General features: G+C 43.0%; 2 protein-coding genes across 6 annotated transcripts in view; one reads left to right on the top strand and one right to left on the bottom strand.

The window, feature by feature from the left end:
• Positions 1-19,427, top strand: part of LOC135527969 (ninjurin-1-like) — a 100,241-nt gene that overhangs the window by 38,083 nt on the left and 42,731 nt on the right. The window lies entirely within an intron of this gene.
• Positions 1-19,427, bottom strand: part of LOC135527966 (serine/threonine-protein kinase WNK2-like) — a 66,668-nt gene that overhangs the window by 34,576 nt on the left and 12,665 nt on the right. For all 4 annotated transcript variants that reach the window (XM_064956669.1, XM_064956673.1, XM_064956672.1 and 1 more), the window contains exons 3-5: positions 3,379-3,551; positions 2,820-3,040; positions 2,540-2,697 (exon numbers count right to left, since the gene is read on the bottom strand). In XM_064956669.1, coding sequence (XP_064812741.1) covers positions 2,540-2,697; positions 2,820-3,040; positions 3,379-3,551 — 552 coding nt within the window. The remainder of the gene's footprint in view (positions 1-2,539; positions 2,698-2,819; positions 3,041-3,378; positions 3,552-19,427) is intronic.

Genomic DNA, 19,427 nt, shown 5'->3' on the forward strand with positions numbered 1-19,427 from the left:
CCCCAGACGGACCCCAGTCTTGGGATAAACAGGGAGTACAGGAGGGGACTAAGCATGCACCCCAGACGGACCCCAGTCTTGGGATAAACAGGGAGTACAGGAGGGGACTAAGCATGCACCCCAGACGGACCCCAGTCTTGGGATAAACAGGGAGTACAGGAGGGGACTAAGCATGCACCCCAGACGGACCCCAGTCTTGGGATAAACAGGGAGTACAGGAGGGGACTAAGCATGCACCCCAGACGGACCCCAGTCTTGGGATAAACAGGGAGTACAGGAGGGGACTAAGCATGCACCCCAGACGGACCCCAGTCTTGGGATAAACAGGGAGTACAGGAGGGGACTAAGCATGCACCCCAGACGGACCCCAGTCTTGGGATAAACAGGGAGTACAGGAGGGGACTAAGCATGCACCCCAGACGGACCCCAGTGTTGAGGATAAGCGCGGTGGATGTGTTGTCACCTACTCTTACCGCCTGGGGGCGGCCCGTAATGAAGTCCAGAATACAGTTGCAGAGGGAGTCCCAGGGTCCTTAGCGTAGTGATGAGCTTTGTGGGAATTATGGTGTTGAACACTGAGCTGCAGTCAATGAATAATAGGTCACATAGGTGTTCCTTTTGTCCAGGTGGAAAAGGGCAGTGTGGACTGCGATTGAGATTGCATCATCTGTGGATCTGTTGGGGCGGTATGCAAATTGGAGTGGGTCTAGGGTTTCTGACATGATGGTGTTGATGTGAGCCATGACCAGCCTACCAAAGTATGCGCACAAACCTTGGCATATATATATATATATATATATATATATATATATATTACAAACCTCCACTATATATATATATTTTGATTTTTAATATATTCTAAAAAGATACATGATGCGATTAATTATGGTTTGAAAAAAGTTGCATGAAAGGCAGGAGCTCTGCTTTGTTTCTTGAGCAGGCTGTACACACTTCATCAGTCTCATTCACAATTTGACAAGCACTTGATAATGCTTCAAATTTCCCAGCAGCATCCCCTTTGTGTGGCCTAATGCCCCTTAAAACAAATCCATGCCTTTTGTGGCTGTTGTGCCCTTGGCCTGCATATAATAATTTGAATTCCCTTCTCCTTTATCTATAGTTAAAGCTGTGGTATATCAGACCTTAAACCATGGGTATGACAACAAAAAAAATGCACTGGTAACCAGTTTATAATAGCAATAAGGCACCCCGGGTGTTTGTGGCCAACGAATGGATCCAGGCTGTCAGTGTTGAATCATGCTTAAGAGCCCTTAGCCGTGGTATACTGGCCATATACCATACCTTCTTGTGCCCTATTGCTTAATCATAGCAGTCAAACAAGTTTAGTCGACATCCATTGATAGAAAATATAATTTGCCCTTATTAAATTAAAGACATTCAAATAATTTTATTACACCATGTCATAGCTCTCAATAATTCTTATTTTGAGGGAAACCAATTCTTTCTTCTAATGTCGTTACAAGTTCCTACGCTATTCCTTGATTGTCAAGATACAGTTATGAAAAAGGTTATTGTATAAATATGGCAACGTTTTGGGGAAAATAAAATTGTGCTAGTTTTCAGGCCTTTTGGACAGGTTGAGAGTAGTCATTGACACAATTTTAGTAGGATCTGGAAACCGAGTCGGACTAGTAGTAGAAGCGTTGTCTTCTCTTCCCTAGCAGTAGAAACTAAAACATAGAAAAAGTACCTAGCTTTTGAACAAATGTAAATGGCCAAGAAACACAATACTTTCATTTCAAGTAAATAAGACTTACCTGTGCACAGCGCTTCTAAAAAAAATATATATATATATATTACACTCAGCTCTTCACGTGCGTACAGCCCGGCCAGACAGTGTTGCAGCGCTAAGTGAAATAGGCTATATAGGATTCTTAGTTTTGACTTTGTGCAATGAATTTACCGGCTATGAACCCCCCCCCAAAAAAAGGCAGAAATACTTTGAAACGTCTACTGCAGCACTTATTTTACTATAAATGGGACCACAATTGACTATTTATGCACAAATGCAAGTGAAATGCTCACATTGTGGACAACATGGCTGGTGAAATAGACATCTTGCCTGCCAATGATAAAATCTACCCGCATTTGGCAGGTGGCCGGTGTTAACTTTAGGCCCTAATATCAACTTATGTCACACAGAGTCAGTCCATGTAACTTGTGTTTTGCTAAACCACATTTAACTGAACTTAATAAGGCTTGCCTAAACAAAGAGGCTAAACACTTGTTCAACAACTATAATTTAGTTACATATTTTTATTATTACAAATGTAAAAAATATTCCACTTTAACATTAAAGGTATTTTGTGTATATTGTTGACAAAACATGAAAATTAAATACATTTTAATACTACTTTGTAACAAAATGTGAAAACCAAGGGATCTGAATAATTTTGCAAGGCATTATATGTGTCTGCCATTCACAGTAGTCACAGGGCCACAATTTTTGTGTCTACCCTAGTTGTGAGAGTGTTACCTCTATAGCTGAATTGGTGTACATGTTAAAATGTGGACTCACGCTGGTAACTTTGCGATAGATCTGTGCAGCGTTCTGGCACTCCGAGTAGGGGTACTCTGAGGTGGCCATCTCCAGCATACACATCCCAAAGGCATAGACGTCCACTGCCTCGTCATAGTGCTCCTCATACATCTCTGGGGCCATGAACTCTGGGGTTCCTGGGAGGACAGGGGTCAAAGGTTAGAAAGGAGGACACTATTAGAATCTGGAGGCTATTGAGAAAAACTAAGAAACGACGAGACACCATGTGTTACTGATGCAGTCAGGTTGGATCTCCTACCTATGACACTCTTGGCGAAGGAGGCCCTCTTGAGTGTGGCCAGGCCCAGGTCTCCTATCTTTACAGAGCCGGTGGGGCCCGTGATGAAGATGTTGTCACACTTCAGGTCCCTGTGGATGATAGGAGGGTCCCGGGTGTGGAGGAAGTGGAGGCCCTTTAGGATCTGTCTACACCAACTCCTTAAGACCTTGGGTTTCATCACCTTGAAGCGCTTCAGATAGCTACAGGAGGGAAGGACATCAGTATCACCACCCATAAATTCTACAGTCTTGGGATTGATAATTGACTCAAATAAAATGTAACTTGGGGCTAACTTGGAGCAACTATTAAAATGTGCATATCACCCCTTGCCTCTTTTTGCAGTACTAGGGATAAAAACAAAAATAGTCATCTGATCAATAATAAATAACACTCCAGCACACATTGACTGGTTTGTTGGGGGGGAATGCATTACAAAAAATATTTGTGTGTTGCGTTTATGAATAGATGCAGCCCAGTTATAGCCTGTTCCGTTGACCATCATCTCTCCCATCTCCAGCAAGTCTGACAGCACACTCACGTTTTGAGTGTTCCGGAGGTCATGAGCTCCGTCACCAGGACAATGCACTTCTTCCCTTTGAGGGGTGACTCCCAAAAGTCATAGAAGCGGACGATGTTGGGGTGCTGCAGCCCCTTCAGCATCTCGGCCTCCTCCTTAAACCGCTGACGCTCCACTTTGGTCAGCTTACGGTCCTGAGGGAGGGGGAGGAAGGTGACAGAGGTCAAATCCAGGCAATGTGGCCAGGAGATCAAAGAAAATTAGGAAAATATGCCTGGTTGAACCTTGGTAATTTCCAATGTTCTTCACAATCAAACGTTACAACACTATACAAACTGTGGACAGATCATGTGAAATGAAGAGGTAATTAACATCAGAGCATTTCCAGAGGGACCTATACGCAGGATGGGAGAGTGGGCCTATAGTATGTGCAGGAAGCGCTTCCCTTGCTCCCGTCTGTTTGTCCGTCTGGTATTAGTGTGTCTGAGCGCCATATTCAGCTCACTAATTGAAAAACAAGTTTGACCCAGCTGGTCACCCCAGGGCAATGACTACTTTGGGCAGTGAGGACCAGTACGGGAAAATGAAAGTTAATTACAAATTATATATTTTATGGGGACTGAAGGCTGCCAGATTTGCTAGGACAGACCAGATACAACTTCAATTAGCACCAAGGTGTGAAGCAAGAAGTGTCGAGGCCTTCGGGCCCAACAAGTGGTAGGAGTCTCTCACAACCTGCCCCACCCAAATTCAGAGGCCTTTGAAGTCCCCTTCTGCTGTTCAGAGACCATTCACTGGCATTTTCTACAAGAAATCTGCTTCCAGAAATAAAAGCTTCTCCAAAGTGGATGTGACACCTACTCCCGTTGCCTACTGCTTGTATTCCACCAGGCGATCTGTTCCGTCTGCCCTGGCCTGGCTCCCCGTCTGGTACAGGTACACACATTTAGCGGCTAAATGTTCTTTACCATTTGGGCATACAGTCGTAGCCAAAAGTTGAGAATGACAAATATTACATTTTCAAAAACTCTGCCTCAGTTTGTATATTGGCAATTTGCATATACTCCAGAATGTTATGAAGAGTGATCAGATGAATTGCAAATAATTACAAAGTCCCTCTTTGCCATTCAAATTTACTGAATCCCCCCCCCATAAAAATTATTTCCACTGTATTTCAGCCATGCCACAAAAGGACCAGCCGACATCATGTCAGGGGGATTCTCGTTAACACAGGTGTTAATGTTGACGAGGACGAGGCTGGAGATCACTCGAATGCTGATTGAGTTCGAAAAACAGACTGGAAGCTTCAAAAGGAGGGTGGTGCTTGGAATCATTGTTCTTCGTCTGTCAATCATGGTTACCTGCAAGGAAACATGTGCCGTCATCATTGCTTTGCACAAAATGGGCTTCACAGGCAAGGATATTGCTGCCAGTAAGATTACACCTAAAATCAACCATTTATTGGATCATCAAGAAGGTCAAAGAGAGCTGTTCAATTGTTGTGAAGGCAGCTTCAGGGCGCCCAAGAAAGTCCAGCAAGCGCCAAGAGTCTCTTAAAGTTGATTCAGCTGCGGGATCGGGGCACCACCAGTACAGAGCTTGCTCAGGAATGGCAGCAGGCATGTGTGAATGCATCTGCACGCACAGTGATGGAGGATGGCCTGGCAGCAAAGAAGCCACTTCTCCCCAGGAAAACATCAGGGACAGACTGACATTCTGCAAAAGGTACAGGGATTGGACTGCTGAGGACTGGGGTAAAGTCATTTTCTCTGATGAATCCCCTTTGATTGTTTGGGACATCAGGAAAAAAGCTTGCCCGGAGAAGACAAAGTGAGCGCTACCATCAGTCCTGTCTCATGCCAACAGTAAAGCATCCTGGGACCATTCACGTGTGGGGTTGCTTCTCAGCCAAGGGAGTGGGCTCACTCACAATTTTGCCTAAGAACACAGCCATAAATAAAGAATTGGTACCAACACATTCTCCTAGAGCAACTTCTACCAACCATCTATAACAGTTTGGTGACGAACAATGCCTTTTCCAGCATGGAGCACCTTGCCATAAGGAAAAAGTGATAAGTGGCTCGGTGAACAAAACATTGATATTTTGAGTCCATGGCCAGGAAACTCCCCAGACCGTAATCCCATTGAGAACTTGTGGTCAATCCTCAAGAGGCGGGTGGACAAACAAAACCCCACAAATTCTGACAAACTCCAAGCATTGATTATGCAAGAATGGGCTGCCATCAGTCAGTATGTGGCCCAGAAGTTAATTGACAGCATGCCAGGGCGGATTGCAAAGGTCTTGAAAAAGAAGGGTCAGCACTGCAAATATTGACTCTTTGCATCAACTTCATGTAACTGTCAATAAAAGCCTTTGACACTTATGAAATGCTTGTAATTATACTTCAGCATTCCATAGTAACATCTGACAAAAATATCTAAAGACACTGAAGCAGCAAACTTTGGAAATTAATATTTGTGTCATTCTCAAAACCTTTGGCCACAACTGTATACTCCTCTGTAAACTGGTCATCTCTGTAAACCCGTCGTAAGACACACTGGTTGATGCTTATTTATAAAAACCCTCTTAGGCCTCACTCCCCCCTATCCAAGATATCTACTGCAGCCCTCATCCTCCAGATACAACATCTGTTCTGCCAGTCACATTCTGTTAAAGGTCCCTAAAGCACACACATCCCTGGGTCGCTGGTGTTTTCAGTTCGCTGCAGCTAGTGACTGGAACGAGCTGCAACAAAAACACTAAACTGTCTTTGGACAGTTCTCAATCATGGATACTCTTACTGGCCTTCTTGCCCTTTGTGCTGTTGTCTGTGCCCAATAATGTTTGTACATGCTGTGCTGCTACCGCGTTGTAATGCTGCCATGTGTTGTCATCTTAGGTCTCTTTAATGTAGTGTTGTTAAGTCTCATCATGATGTGCGTTTTGTCCTATATTTTAATCCCAGCCCCATAGGAGGCCTTTTGGTAGGCCGTCATTATAAATAAGAATTTGTTCTTAACTGACTTGGCTAGATAAATAAAAAATAAATATGGTCGTGGAGAATATGGGGTGTAAGCATAGCTCAACAGACACCATGTGGTTTACTTCAGTAGGACCAAAGGCTCTTTCACAGTGTGCGTGTCAGTGTGAGAGTGCATAGTGTTGAAGTGATAGATACCACTGGGTCAGGGACAACATATAGACTCTTAGACACCATAGAGCTCTATTGAAAGCACACATTCTATGAACTAAGGCTGTGACTAGTGTTGTCATGATACCAGTATCATCATACTTGGATGGAAGGAAGCAAAGAAAACCCAACATAAAGCAGACTGAATGAGAAGAGAAAAAAAGTTAATGTTGGGAGAAAAAAGAAAAAAAAAGCCATCACCCAGGGCCACATGTTTATTTTGGAAGCTAAAGCACACAATATTTTACAAAAGTGGGCTTTAAAAAAAGAAAAACAGTTTAGTTTAAAACATTTTGCCAAGGAATAATTGGTATCGTAGTCATGCCAGTTCTGGACCCCCCCACCAGGGGTGAGGATCTGATGTCCCTGGGGGGGACACATCCCACTGCAGGGGAGAGAAAGCATTAAATCAATATCTTCCCTTTTTCTCCCACCCCCTCTCCATTCCATTTACACCTCTGCTCCCCCATTTTTTATCAACCACTCTTTTCTGCTCCCATCACCTAAGCTCCCCTCATCTTCTCCATCCTTTTCTGTTCTCTATGCATCCTTCCCCATCCCACCATCTGCGCACCATAGAAAAAGAAGCACCAGTAGGTCCGTTGGGTTCCTGAGTGTGACGCTTTGCTTTCCCTTTAGAACACAGTGAGAGTAGTCACCCAAACAAGCGCCACACAGAGAAGCAGACCCCCTTAACGATAAGATCTGATGAACATAAAACCAAGAGATCAAAATCCATTCAATTATTCAACCTACGGATTGGAAATTGGAGCGAGTGAGAACAGTGATGAGGAATTCAATGAGTGAGCCTGAGACTAGTAAAACAAAGTGAAGATTATTTTAAACAGAGGCTGTGTGTGCGTGAGAAAAACAGAGGGTATTTTAGTAGGCCTCGGATACAATATCACGCTCAATGAGGGGGAGTGATCTGGAGGAGTGTGTGTCAAGTATTATTAGTCGTATGTATGGGATACACACACCGTCCAAAGAAATGCTTACTTGCAGGGTCCTTCGACAATGCAAAACAATAAATACAAAAGTATATGGCTCAGAATACAGATTTTAGCATATGTACAATACAGGAAGGCACAAATTCTAGTCCAATATTTACACGCGTTTTGGGGAACAGTGGATTGGGAGGCAAGTGTTTAAATTGTGCAGTGTGTGTGTGTGTGGGGGGGGGGGGGGATTTTTTCACTGCACTCTGAAGTCCAATAAATAATTGACAGTTGCAGAGAGGCTGAGCTGTACTATGGTAGGTGGCAGGGGATGGGCTGAGTGGGGCTGTCCTCAAATGCTGCTGCACAGGAGGATCCCTGTACACTATATCCCCCTCCTTGAATGACTACCTCATCTCTGTACGCAACACATCATTATCGGTAAGGACCATCAGTCGAGCAGTGAATTTCAAAACACAGATTCAACCAGACCATGGTGGTTTTCCAATGCCTTGCAAAGAGGGTCACCTATTGGTAGACAGGGTAAAGAAGAAAAAAAAGAGCAAACATTAAATAGCTCTTTGATCACAGTGAAGTTATTTATACTTTGGATGATGTATCAAGCCACCCAGTCATTACAAAAGATACAGGCATATTTCCTAATTTAATTGCCGGAGAGGAAGGAAACCACTCAGGGATTTCACCATGAGGCCAATGGTGACTAAACATTTAAAGAGTTTAATGAGTGTGATAGGAGAAATCTGAGGATGGCTCAACATTGCAGTTACTCCACAATACTAACCTAAATGACAGTGAAAAAGTAACCCTGTACAGAATACAAATATTGTTTGCATTAAGGGACTAAAGTGCAAAAAAAAAAAAAAAAAAAAAAGTGTCAAAGAAATTAACATTGTCCTGAATACAAAGCGTTATGCTTCGGGAAACTCCAACACAGTGTAACACTTCATATTTTCAAGGATGGTGGTGGCTGCATCATGTTATGGGTATGCTGGTCATCAGCAAGGACTAGGGAGTGCTTTTGGGGGGGGGATAAAAAAAATATAGCTAAGCACAGGCAAAATCCTAGAGGAAAACATGGTTGTCTGCTTTCAAAAAGACACTGGGAGACAAATTCAGCTTTCAACACAAGGCCAAATATACACAGGAGTTGCTTACCAAGAGATATTGAATGTTCCAGAGTAGCCTAGTTACAGTTGACTATGTCAAGACTTGAAAATGGTTGCAATGATCAACTTGACGGAGCTTGGAGAATTTAAATAATAATGCACAAATATTGTACAATCGAAGCATGCAACGCTCTTCGAGACTTACCCAGAAAAACTCAGCTGTAGCTGCTGCCAAAGGTGATTCTATCACGTATTGACTTAGGGGTGTGAATACTTATGTAATTTAATAAATTTGCAAATATTTCAAAAAAAACATGTTTAGTTGGTGTAGATTGTTGAGAAAAACTATTTAAATAAATTTTGAATTCAGGCTTTAAACAGAAATGTTGAGTAAGTCTCAATGGGTGTGAATACTTTCAAGGCACTGTACATCCTAAAAACCAAAGTGTTTTTTTTGTTTTAATAGAGCTGTAGCAGTCCCTGAAATTGTATTGTAACCAATGCATCCATGAATTAAACTCAAATTCTGCCATTTTCAAATAGCTGTGCTGTAAACATTGTGTACATACACATACGTGTGTGTGATCTCAATGTGTGTAGAGACCCAGCTAATGTAGCCATTTTCCAGAACATGCTGTATAGAGTAGCCCAGAGTGAGCCAGGCAGAGTTGAAGGCACACAGAGCCATCCCATCGGGCCATGCGCCCTCTGAGCTTTAACTCTATTCGTACAAGATTGTAGGTGCGACTGTCCTCACTCATGAAACAATCTCACCTGGCATCCCAGAAGTAGGTGAAACATAGTTATACTACCAGTATAACTACAGAGCCCTAACATAATGCCTTAAAACTAAATCACCACCAGCTTAACCAGGCCAATGTCCAGTGCTTCATGTCTAACAATTCCGATGATTGGTTAAAGTTCTGTTACCACTCAAGTCTTATGAACGCAAACACATGGCTGGGTCACTACACATAATATGGCCCATTCACAAACAAAAGTTCAGAATGGTAGTGGCAAACATGAAAAGATCACCTGATGTGTCACTTGAGCAGCATGACAGGAAGCAATTATTAGTGATCCATCTGAGTCAAAGATCAGAGAAACTGGAATTACAGACAGAGGGGATGCTGGAACGAGAGACGCTCTGAAGATCCATGAGAAACAGTCCTCGTAAAAACCGTAACCATTCCAGTGGTCTCCTAGGCTTTCTGTTCAAGAACAGGACACAATAAATAAAAAATTATTATTATTATTTTTTTTTTTTATAAAAAATAAATCACACACACACCTTTCCAGCGGTCGTTAGTTTTCCTAAGGTTACCGACACCAAAGGGATTTTTCCACCACTGAATGGATGGTAAAATCTATTTTATGCCTTTGAGGACCTGAACAACAAAAAGCCAAATTTGCCTTCAATGTTGTTTATCTTGTTCCAAGTGGTCATTTCGTTAAGAGACCAAGTTAAAGTTAATCAAGACCAGGCCTGCTCCAGCTGGACAAAGACCAGGCCTGCTCCAGCTGGACAAAGACCAGGCCTGCTCCAGCTGGACAAAGACCAGGCCTGCTCCAGCTGGACAAAGACCAGGCCTGCTCCAGCTGGACAAAGACCAGGCCTGCTCTTTGAGCCTGACCATGTGTTTTGAAGTAGGAACTAAAAACACTGGTGGGAGAAAGTAGTCTGTAGTTTCTAGTGACTTCCAGCATGTCGTTCCATTGATTAGACCACCACAGGGTCAGTGAGGGTACAATAACAGAGCTCAGTGGGGAAAGTTGCTTGTTAAAAAGGTTAACAGCCTTTATCATTGCCAATATTCATGTGTGACCTACAGAATTTTTTTATGTATCAAATTTAAACTGCTTCGTCCAGGACATAGCTGGATAAATGAAGTCTTAAATCAATTGAACCAAAGCAGAAGAGGGCAGGAAGGAATAAACGAAAGCATCATTGCAAGGCCTAACTGGGTTAGTGGCAGGCCGCCAGGATTATCCAACCATTTAAAGGCATATCTAACCCAGGAAGAGGGCTGTCTGTGGGGTTGGACTCAGTCAGCGATGGGCCTTGGCCGTCTCGCTGGAGGATCCATAATCGGAAAAAATATCCACACGATGTTCAGATGACGCGCATGCGTGCACACACACACAGTGAATGATGGCTTGCTGTGGCAGAATGACCTTAATCCTGCCATGGGGCTGCTGGAAAAACATGGGTTGTGTATTAAAAAGGACTCCCCTACACCTTTAATTGTGCGCACTTCTTAACAGACAGTCACACACACACACACACACACATTGCTCTGTGAAGGCAATAGAAAAAAAATACACTTTTATTTATCAAGATGGATCCATTCAATTTAACAGCAGCAATGTGAAGAATCTAACCTGAAGACAGGAATGAAGATTTAAAAAAAAAAATAGCACAACAGTTGAGACAGACCTCCAGAAAACCCAATACATTCCAACATTCACAGAACATTTCTAGTTCACTAATAATGATCTAGCCTGCAGCTCATTCCGATGTAAAACATGAGCTACTAAACTCAAAGACAAGTAGATATTTTTTCAAAAGAGTTGATGGCACAGATGTTATTCACCAGTCTTGTTATTCACCAGTCTTGTTATGCCAGCATAACATCTGTGCCATCAACTCTTTTGAAAAAATATCTACTTGTCTTTGAGTTTAGTAGCTCATGTTTTACATCGGAATGAGCTGAACAGACACGCCAGCATAACAAGACTGGGGCATAACATCTGTGCCATCAGGTCAGTGGATCAGATATGTAGTTATTTTTATTTCATTTAACTAGGCAAGTCAGTTAAGAACAAATTCTTATTTAAAATGACAGCCTACCCCGGCCAAACCCTAACACTGGGCCAATTGTACACTGCCCTACGGGACTCCGCCATCACAGCCAGTTGTGATACAGCCTGGAATCGAACCAAGGTCTGTAGCAACACCTCTAGACCGCTGCGCCACTCAGGAGAAGAGACAAGGAAGCCACTGCTACTTGACTATTAGGACACAAGCCTTTTACACATCCCAACATCAATACCCTACATTACCATTAATCATAGGGCTTGGCCTACTCCTGGGCCAGCTAGGGGTAATTCACATTTTAATTAGTATCCCCATAACATCAGCTCATTTTCCTGGGGTCCAACACAGAATTTAAAAGACAACCAATTACATTAAGACATTACACACATTTAACAAGTAGACAAATAAAATTCCTGAAAAAAAAAGTAATACTAATCCCACCGAATGTTTAATGTATCTGTCCAATCATATAACATAGTAAGACGACATCCGCCCCTGCATTCTGTCCCATCAGTCATCCAGTGCAGAAAGTTTTGGCCGGCAACAGCGTACCTGTCATCTCTGTTGCCATGGAGCTGGGCTGAGGGCTACTTATAATTGACACATTGGCATCTAGGGTGGCCCATGGAATTATTAAATTCAGAGGTGAGATGGTGAGACTGACTACAGCAACAGTAAAAGGCCAGGAGAGGAGGAGTGTGCACATCCAAACATACACGGGCACATCTGTCCTTTTAAAATGAAAAATGGGCCGATGCAGTACACAAATTTACAAAACTAACCTGAGCCTAAATACTGATTAAAAACACTGACCATTTTCAGTCCAATGACGTGCCAGCTACTCTACCGGATGTGTGCGTGTGTGAGGGGCCGTGGCGAAAGTGTGTATCGCCTGGACTATGACACAGCCCTCCCAATAAGCCTCTCCAGTCACAGACTAAATGTGGAGGCTGGCAAAAGTACTGCCTTTGACACACAGCTGAACATTGGTGATAATAAGCTTTTACCCCCACCCCACCCCCAAACTAATGCTGCTTATGTAATGAGCTCGGCAATGACAGGGTCACAAGAGGAAATTCTGCCTGATTAGAGCGGTGTGTAAGAGAGAAAGAGAATGTGTCTGACAGCTTACAGTGCCTGTGACAGACAGCGAGAAATGAGGGAGCGTAACAGAGTGGGAAAAAAAAAAAAAAAAAGTCCTCAGCTTGGTGTATTACCAAACGGGGTCCTGTGGCCTACAGGGGAAGAGCCATGTTGCCGTCAGTGCTGTTTGGACAGGATCAGAGAAAAGGGCCGATCAGAGCCTCAGACGGTCAGTCTCTCTGCAGTACAGAACAGGGGCTTCCTCTCCATCCACCATGGGAGGATTAGAGCCAATGGACAAGAGGGCAGCAGGCCTTAGAAAACCAAATTAGCCTGCTCCACTCTCACCCTCTCCACTGCTCTTCTGCTGAGCAGCAGCCGGGCACCTTGTGGACAGTTTACACCATTTTGAACAATTCCATTGGTTCTAGGTGCTACTTCTGGTCACTGGCGCACTGGGCAAGCCATATGCACCTATTTAGAACAGGACGGCGTAATGCACCCACCTCAAAGGGTTAAATACTGATGTGGGTGGGGACCCGAGTTCTGTAGCTGACTGAACCACTGATTGACAAGGGCAGATGATCCTGCCCATGGGGTTCTGTTGTTTCTCCATGGTGCTCAACAGCCAGCTCATGTTTCTTTAATAAGACAACCCCAGCAACAAAGCCCACTGTGCCACTGCCAATCCACCAGACAGTGGGGGTGCAGGAGCCAGATATCTGGATGTGTACAGCCGTACATCATAGCATGTTCCAGCTGGTGTTGACATCCTGAAGTTAACTACCTGTGAGTGTGTTTTGGTTTACATGGAATAACTGAGGCACCACGAAACCCAGTGATGAGGCCTTAGCTCCAACTATCTGTTCAGGGTCAGCTCAACTCTCAGGTAGGAGGATACTCGGCCTACAAAGAGAATATGAACCATCTGAAAATCAGTCACAGTATGACAGGGGACACTCAGACGTCTTGGACACCACTTCCAGGTCAGTCATCTTGAGACCAAGCTTGCGTCCAAATTACAGTACCATAAGGTCTGGAAAGGTTTTCACCGTAGAGTCAGCATCTGTCAAGACCTTTCAGATGCTGAAGCCTTTATGAATAAGAAAAATGAGCAATTATTCAGTATGATTGCCTGTCCTCCTGGTCTGAGGGTGTCAGAGCACTACTGGGGCTTTAGGGACCTAAGCTGAACCGGAAGTCTAACTCACCCCCTTGCCAATTTTATTGCCCGCTGCAGTGAAGCGGCACAGAGCCAGAGAGACAGACAGTGTTGTTGCGTCAAGCCTAACACACACAATTAATGAACAGCCCAACTCGGTTGCCCCCAACCCCAGCGATTAGAGGTTTCAGCTAAATATTTCTCATGGTGATTACCCTGAATGGTCTTTATGAATTACCCAATAAAAACTACCGGTAGTTGGGGAAAAAAAACAAATACATGTTAGAAGTATTGGAGCCTTGCACATCTGGATTGTACAATATTTGCACATCATTTTTAAAATTCTTCAAGCTGTGAAGTCGGTTGTTGATAATTGCTAGACATCCAAGTCTTACAATAGATTCAAGTAGATTTACGTCAAAACTGTAGCTAGGTCACTCGACCCCGCCCTGTGCAACTGGGTACTGGACTTCCTGACGGGCCGCCCCCAGGTGGTGAGGGTAGGCAACAACATCGCCACCCCGCTGATCCTCAACACTGGGGCCCCACAAGGGTGCGTTCTGAGCCCTCTCATGTACTCCCTGTTCACCCACAACTGCGCGGCAACGCACGCCTCCAACTCAATCATCAAGTTTGCGGACGACACAACAGTGGTAGGCTTGATTACCAACAACGACGAGACGGCCTACAGGAAGGAGGTGAGGGCCCTCGGAGTGTGGTGTCAGGACAATAACCTCACACTCAACGTCAACAAAACTAAGGAGATGATTGTGGACTTCAGGAAACAGCAGAGGGAACACCCCCCTATCCACATCGATGGAACAGTAGTGGAGAGGGTAGTAAGTTAAAGTTCCTCGGCATACACATCACAGACAAACTGAATTGGTCCACTCACACAGACAGCATCGTGAAGAAGGCGCAGCAGCGCCTCTTCAACCTCAGGAAGCTGAAAAGAAATTTGGCTTGTCACCAAAAGCACTCAAACTTCTACAGATGCACAATCGAGAGAATCCTGGCGGGCTGTATCACCGCCTGGTACGGCAACTGCTCCGCCCACAACCGTAAGGCTCTCCAGAGGGTAGTGAGGTCTGCACAACGTATCACCGGGGGCAAACTACCTGCCCGCCAGGACACCTACACCACCCGATGTTACAGGAAGGCCACAAAGATCATCAAGGACCACACCCACCCGAGCCACTGCCTGTTCACCCCGCTATCATCCAGAAGGCGAGGTCAGTACAGGTGCATCAAAGCTGGGACCGAGAGACTGAAAAACAGCTTCTATCTCAAGGCCATCAGACTGTTAAACAGCAACCACTAACATTGAGTGGCTGCTGCCAACACACTGACTCAACTCCAGCCACTTCAATAATGGGAATGGATGTAAAATATATCACTAGCCACTTTAAACAATGCTACCTAATATAATGTTTACATACCCTACATTATTCGTCTCATATGTATACGTATATACTGTACTCTATATCATCTACTGCATCCTTATGTAATACATGTATCACTAGCCACTTTAACTATGCCACTTTGTTTACATACTCATCTCATATGTATATACTGTACTCGATATCATCTACTGTATCTTGCCTATGCTGCTCTGCACCATCACTCATATCTTTATGTACATATTCTTTATCCCCTTACACTGTGTATAAGAAATTAGTTTTGGGATTGTTAGATTACTTGTTGGTTATTACTGCATTGTCGGAACTGGAAGCACAAGCATTTCGCTACACTCGCATTAACATCTGCTAACCATGTGTATGTGACAAATAAAATTTGATTTGAACATTCAATGTCTTGGTAAGCAACTTCAGTGTACTTTTGGCCTTGTTTTAGGTTATTGTCCAGCTGAAAGGTGAATTCTCCCAGCATCTGTTGGAAAGCAGACTGAACTCTGTTCACCTGTTCTTAGCTCTATTCCATTTAATTTATCCTAAAAAAAAAAAAAAAAAAGCTTACCAATGACAAGCATACCCATCACATGATGCAGCTACCATGCTTGAAAATATGGAGTGGTACTCAGTAATGTTTTGTATTGGCCCCAAACATAACAGGACAAAGTGAATTGCTTTGACAATTGCTTTTGCAGTATTAAGTGCCTTATTGCAAACAGGATGCATGTCAAGAGGTGTGAATACTTTCCAAAGGCATTGTGTTGTTACGTAAAATGACTTAATGAGCAGCAGTAGCCATAAGCAAAGCAACCCTTGCCCTCATACCAGGCCTGACAGTTGGAGACTCTTACACAGCACAAAAGGGAGTGTGGAGGAAAATACATTACATCATGTCTCGTGCTCTCAATGATGCCTCAGATAGTCCGAGTGGATTAACAGTCATACTGTATTGCACTGTAACACTGAACACGACTGTAGGGTCTAGGCCTACTTTGAACACTATTGTGGCACAGTCCTCTTCTATAGGGTTGTTTGAGTTTTCAATGTGCTTGAGGTAGGGCAGGCGAGTGGTCTGTGGGAGCCTGTGGTCAACAGGTAGGCCTATGATGTGGAATGGAGGTTTGATAAATGATCTGTGAGAGGAGTTTGAGGGGTTTTGCAATGGAGAGGGTTAAAGGGATACAAGATTCTAGCATTTAATCCCTTGTTCTTCTTACCCAGAGTCAGATGAACTTCTGGACTTCATTTTATAAATCTGTCCGCAATAAGGAGGAAGTTTGTTTTCCTTCACAGAGAACACATTTCAGCAGAAAATAGCTTAATTATCATCAGTTAACAGAAGTGCAACACTATTTGGCTAGGAGCCACACAAGTAAATGAGCTTACAATGAAAAAGCATGGTATTTGCTGCAAAAACAATGCTTGGCCATCATATTTCTAATGTTGATCATAGAAATAGTGTAGCCAGCTATATTGCCTAATGTTTTGCTTGAAGTTAACATTGCATTTTACCTGTGAAAAGACTGCTGATAGAATGCCTGTTCATGAATTCTCATCCGACTGGAGAAGTACAACTAAAGCACAAAATGTGTCTGATGCCAAACAGAAAATAAAGAAATATCTTAGTGCGTTGTTTGTAAATGCAGATCTAAAAAGCTTGAGTTCTGTGTTAAAGAGATCCCTGAAACTTACCCCACTAAAACCAGATAAAGTACATGATAAAATATGTATTCTCATCTTTGAGAACTAACAAATCAAAATAAAAGCTAGAGAGTGAGGGAGAATTAGAACATTTTAAACAGCAGTATTGTTATTATTGCAACATTTTCTCAGAGCCATATCAAAACGTGTAGCATGAGGACATTTGATTTTATGTTGGCAATTGCAGGAAATTTAACCCCCCCTCCCAAAAAAAATAATGTACACCAGCCAAGGTGGGGGGGGGGGTAATTCCTAAAGAAGCAAATAAGTGTTTGCCTCCTGTACAAGTAGGCCAGTGATGGCTGCCATTTTGTTGGCGTCAGCCAGACCAGCACTCGTCCGCAAGCTGGTTGACAGGCTAGACAGGCTTCGTATCAGTCAAGTTGCATTGTTCAGATGGTATTTCCACCACAAAAAAAAAGTCACACGTCCTGACTCAGGGGGGAGGGAAGAAGACCGGTGCTCAGGTGCTCCAGGCTCTCTGATAGCAAGTATAGTGCAGTCGGAAAGTATTCAGACCATGACATTTTCCACATTCCGTTATGTTACAGCCTTGTTCTAAAAGGAATTAACCCCCCCCCCCCCCCCCCCCAAATCTACACACAACACAATACCCCATAATGACAAAGCAAAAACAGGTTGACATTTTTGCAAATGCATTAAAAATAAAATATTAAAATTTACTTAACGTACCCGTCAAAACCAACTCATTCAAGGGTTTCTCGATTTCACTATTTTCTACATTGTAGAAAAACAATGAACACAAAACTATGAAAATCACATATGGAATCAAAATAGTTTGTTAAACACTTTTTTTTTAAGACATTAAAATATATTTCATATTAGAGATTCTTCAAAGTAGCCACCCTTTGCCAAGAGTGTGCAAAGCTGTCAAGGCATAAATAAATAAAAGTACATTTGTGGAATTTATTTCCTTCTTAATGCATTTGAGCTAATCAGTTGTGTTGTGACATGGTAGGGGTGGTACACAGAAAATAGCCCTATTTGGTAAAAGACCAAGTCTTTATAAATGGCAAGAACAGCTCACATAAGCAAAGAGAAATGACAGACCATCATTACTTTAAGGCAGGAAGGTCAGTCAATACTGAACATTAAGTTTCTTCAAGTGCAGTCACAAAAATCAAGCACTATGATGAAACTGGCTCTCATGAGGACCACCACAGGAATGGAAGACCCAGGGTTACCTCTGCTGCAGAGGATAAGTTCATTAGAGCAGCCTCAGAAATCGCAGCCCAAATAAATGCTTCAGAGTTCAAGTAACAGACACAACAGTTCAGAAGAGACAGTGAATCAGGACATGGTCAAATTTCTTCTAACGGACACCAATAAGAAGATACGTGCTTGGGCCAAGAAACGAGCAATGGACATTAGACCAGTGGAAATCTGTCCTTTGGGCTGATGAGTCCAAATTAGATTTTTGGTTACAACCGCCGTGTCTTTGTGAGGCACAGAGTAGGTGAACAGATGATCTCTGCATGTGTGGTTCCCACTGTGAAGCATGAAGGGGGAGTGATGGTGTGGGGGTGCTTTAATGGTGACATGGTCTGTAATTTATTTCGAATTCAAGGCACACTTAACCAGAAATGGCTACCACAGCATTCTGCAGCGATACGCCGGCCGTCCCATCTGGTTTGCGCTTAGTGGGCCTTTCCAATTAGGATGAGGTGGACCGCAGAGTGAAGGAAAAGCAGCCAACAAGTGCTCAGCATGTGCAAACTCTTTCAAGACTGTTGGAAAAGCATTCCAGGTGAAGCTGGTTGAGAGAATTCCTAGAGTATGCAAGCTGTCAAGGCAAAGGGTGGCTACTTTGAAGAATCTAAACTACATTTGCATTTGTTTAACACTTGGTTACTACATTTTTACATACGTTTACTTTCATAGGGTTGTGTGTCTTTACTACAATGTAGAAAATAGTAAAAAATAAAATAAAAAAAACTTGAATGAGTAGGTGTCCAAACTTGACAGGTACTGTATCTAGACAAATTCAAATCATGTCCAATCAATTGAATTTACCACAGGTGGACTCCAACAAATCAAGTTGTAGAAACAGCAAGGATTATCAATGGAAACAGGATGCACATGAGCTTAATTTTGAGTCTCATAGCAAAGGGTCTGAATACTTAAGGCATTTATTTTATATATTACACACACAGTTGAAGTCAGAAGTTTTACATGCACCTTTACCCAAATACATTTAAACTCAAATGTCAGGAATTGTGAAACTAATGCTAGTAAAAATTCCCTGTTTTAGGTCAGCTAGGATCACCACTTTATTTTAAGAATGTGAAATGTCAGAATAATAGTAGAGAGAATGATTTATTTCAGCTTTTATTTATTTCATCACATTTCCAGTGGGTCAGAAGTTTGCATACTAATTGAGTGTATTTGGTAGCATTGCCTTTAAAATGGTTTAACTTGGGTCAAATGTTTTGGGTAGCCTTCCACAATAAGTTGGGTGAATTTTGCCCATTCCTCCTGACAGAGCTGGTGTAACTAAGTCAAGTTTGTAGGCCTCCTTGCTCGCACACTTTTTCAGTTCTGCCCACAAATTTTCTATGGGATTGAGGTCAGGGCTTTGTGAACGCCATTCCAATACCCTCACGGTGTTGTCCTTAAG

Source organism: Oncorhynchus masou, chromosome 33, assembly GCF_036934945.1.
Source record: "Oncorhynchus masou masou isolate Uvic2021 chromosome 33, UVic_Omas_1.1, whole genome shotgun sequence".
NCBI lineage: Eukaryota > Metazoa > Chordata > Actinopteri > Salmoniformes > Salmonidae > Oncorhynchus > Oncorhynchus masou.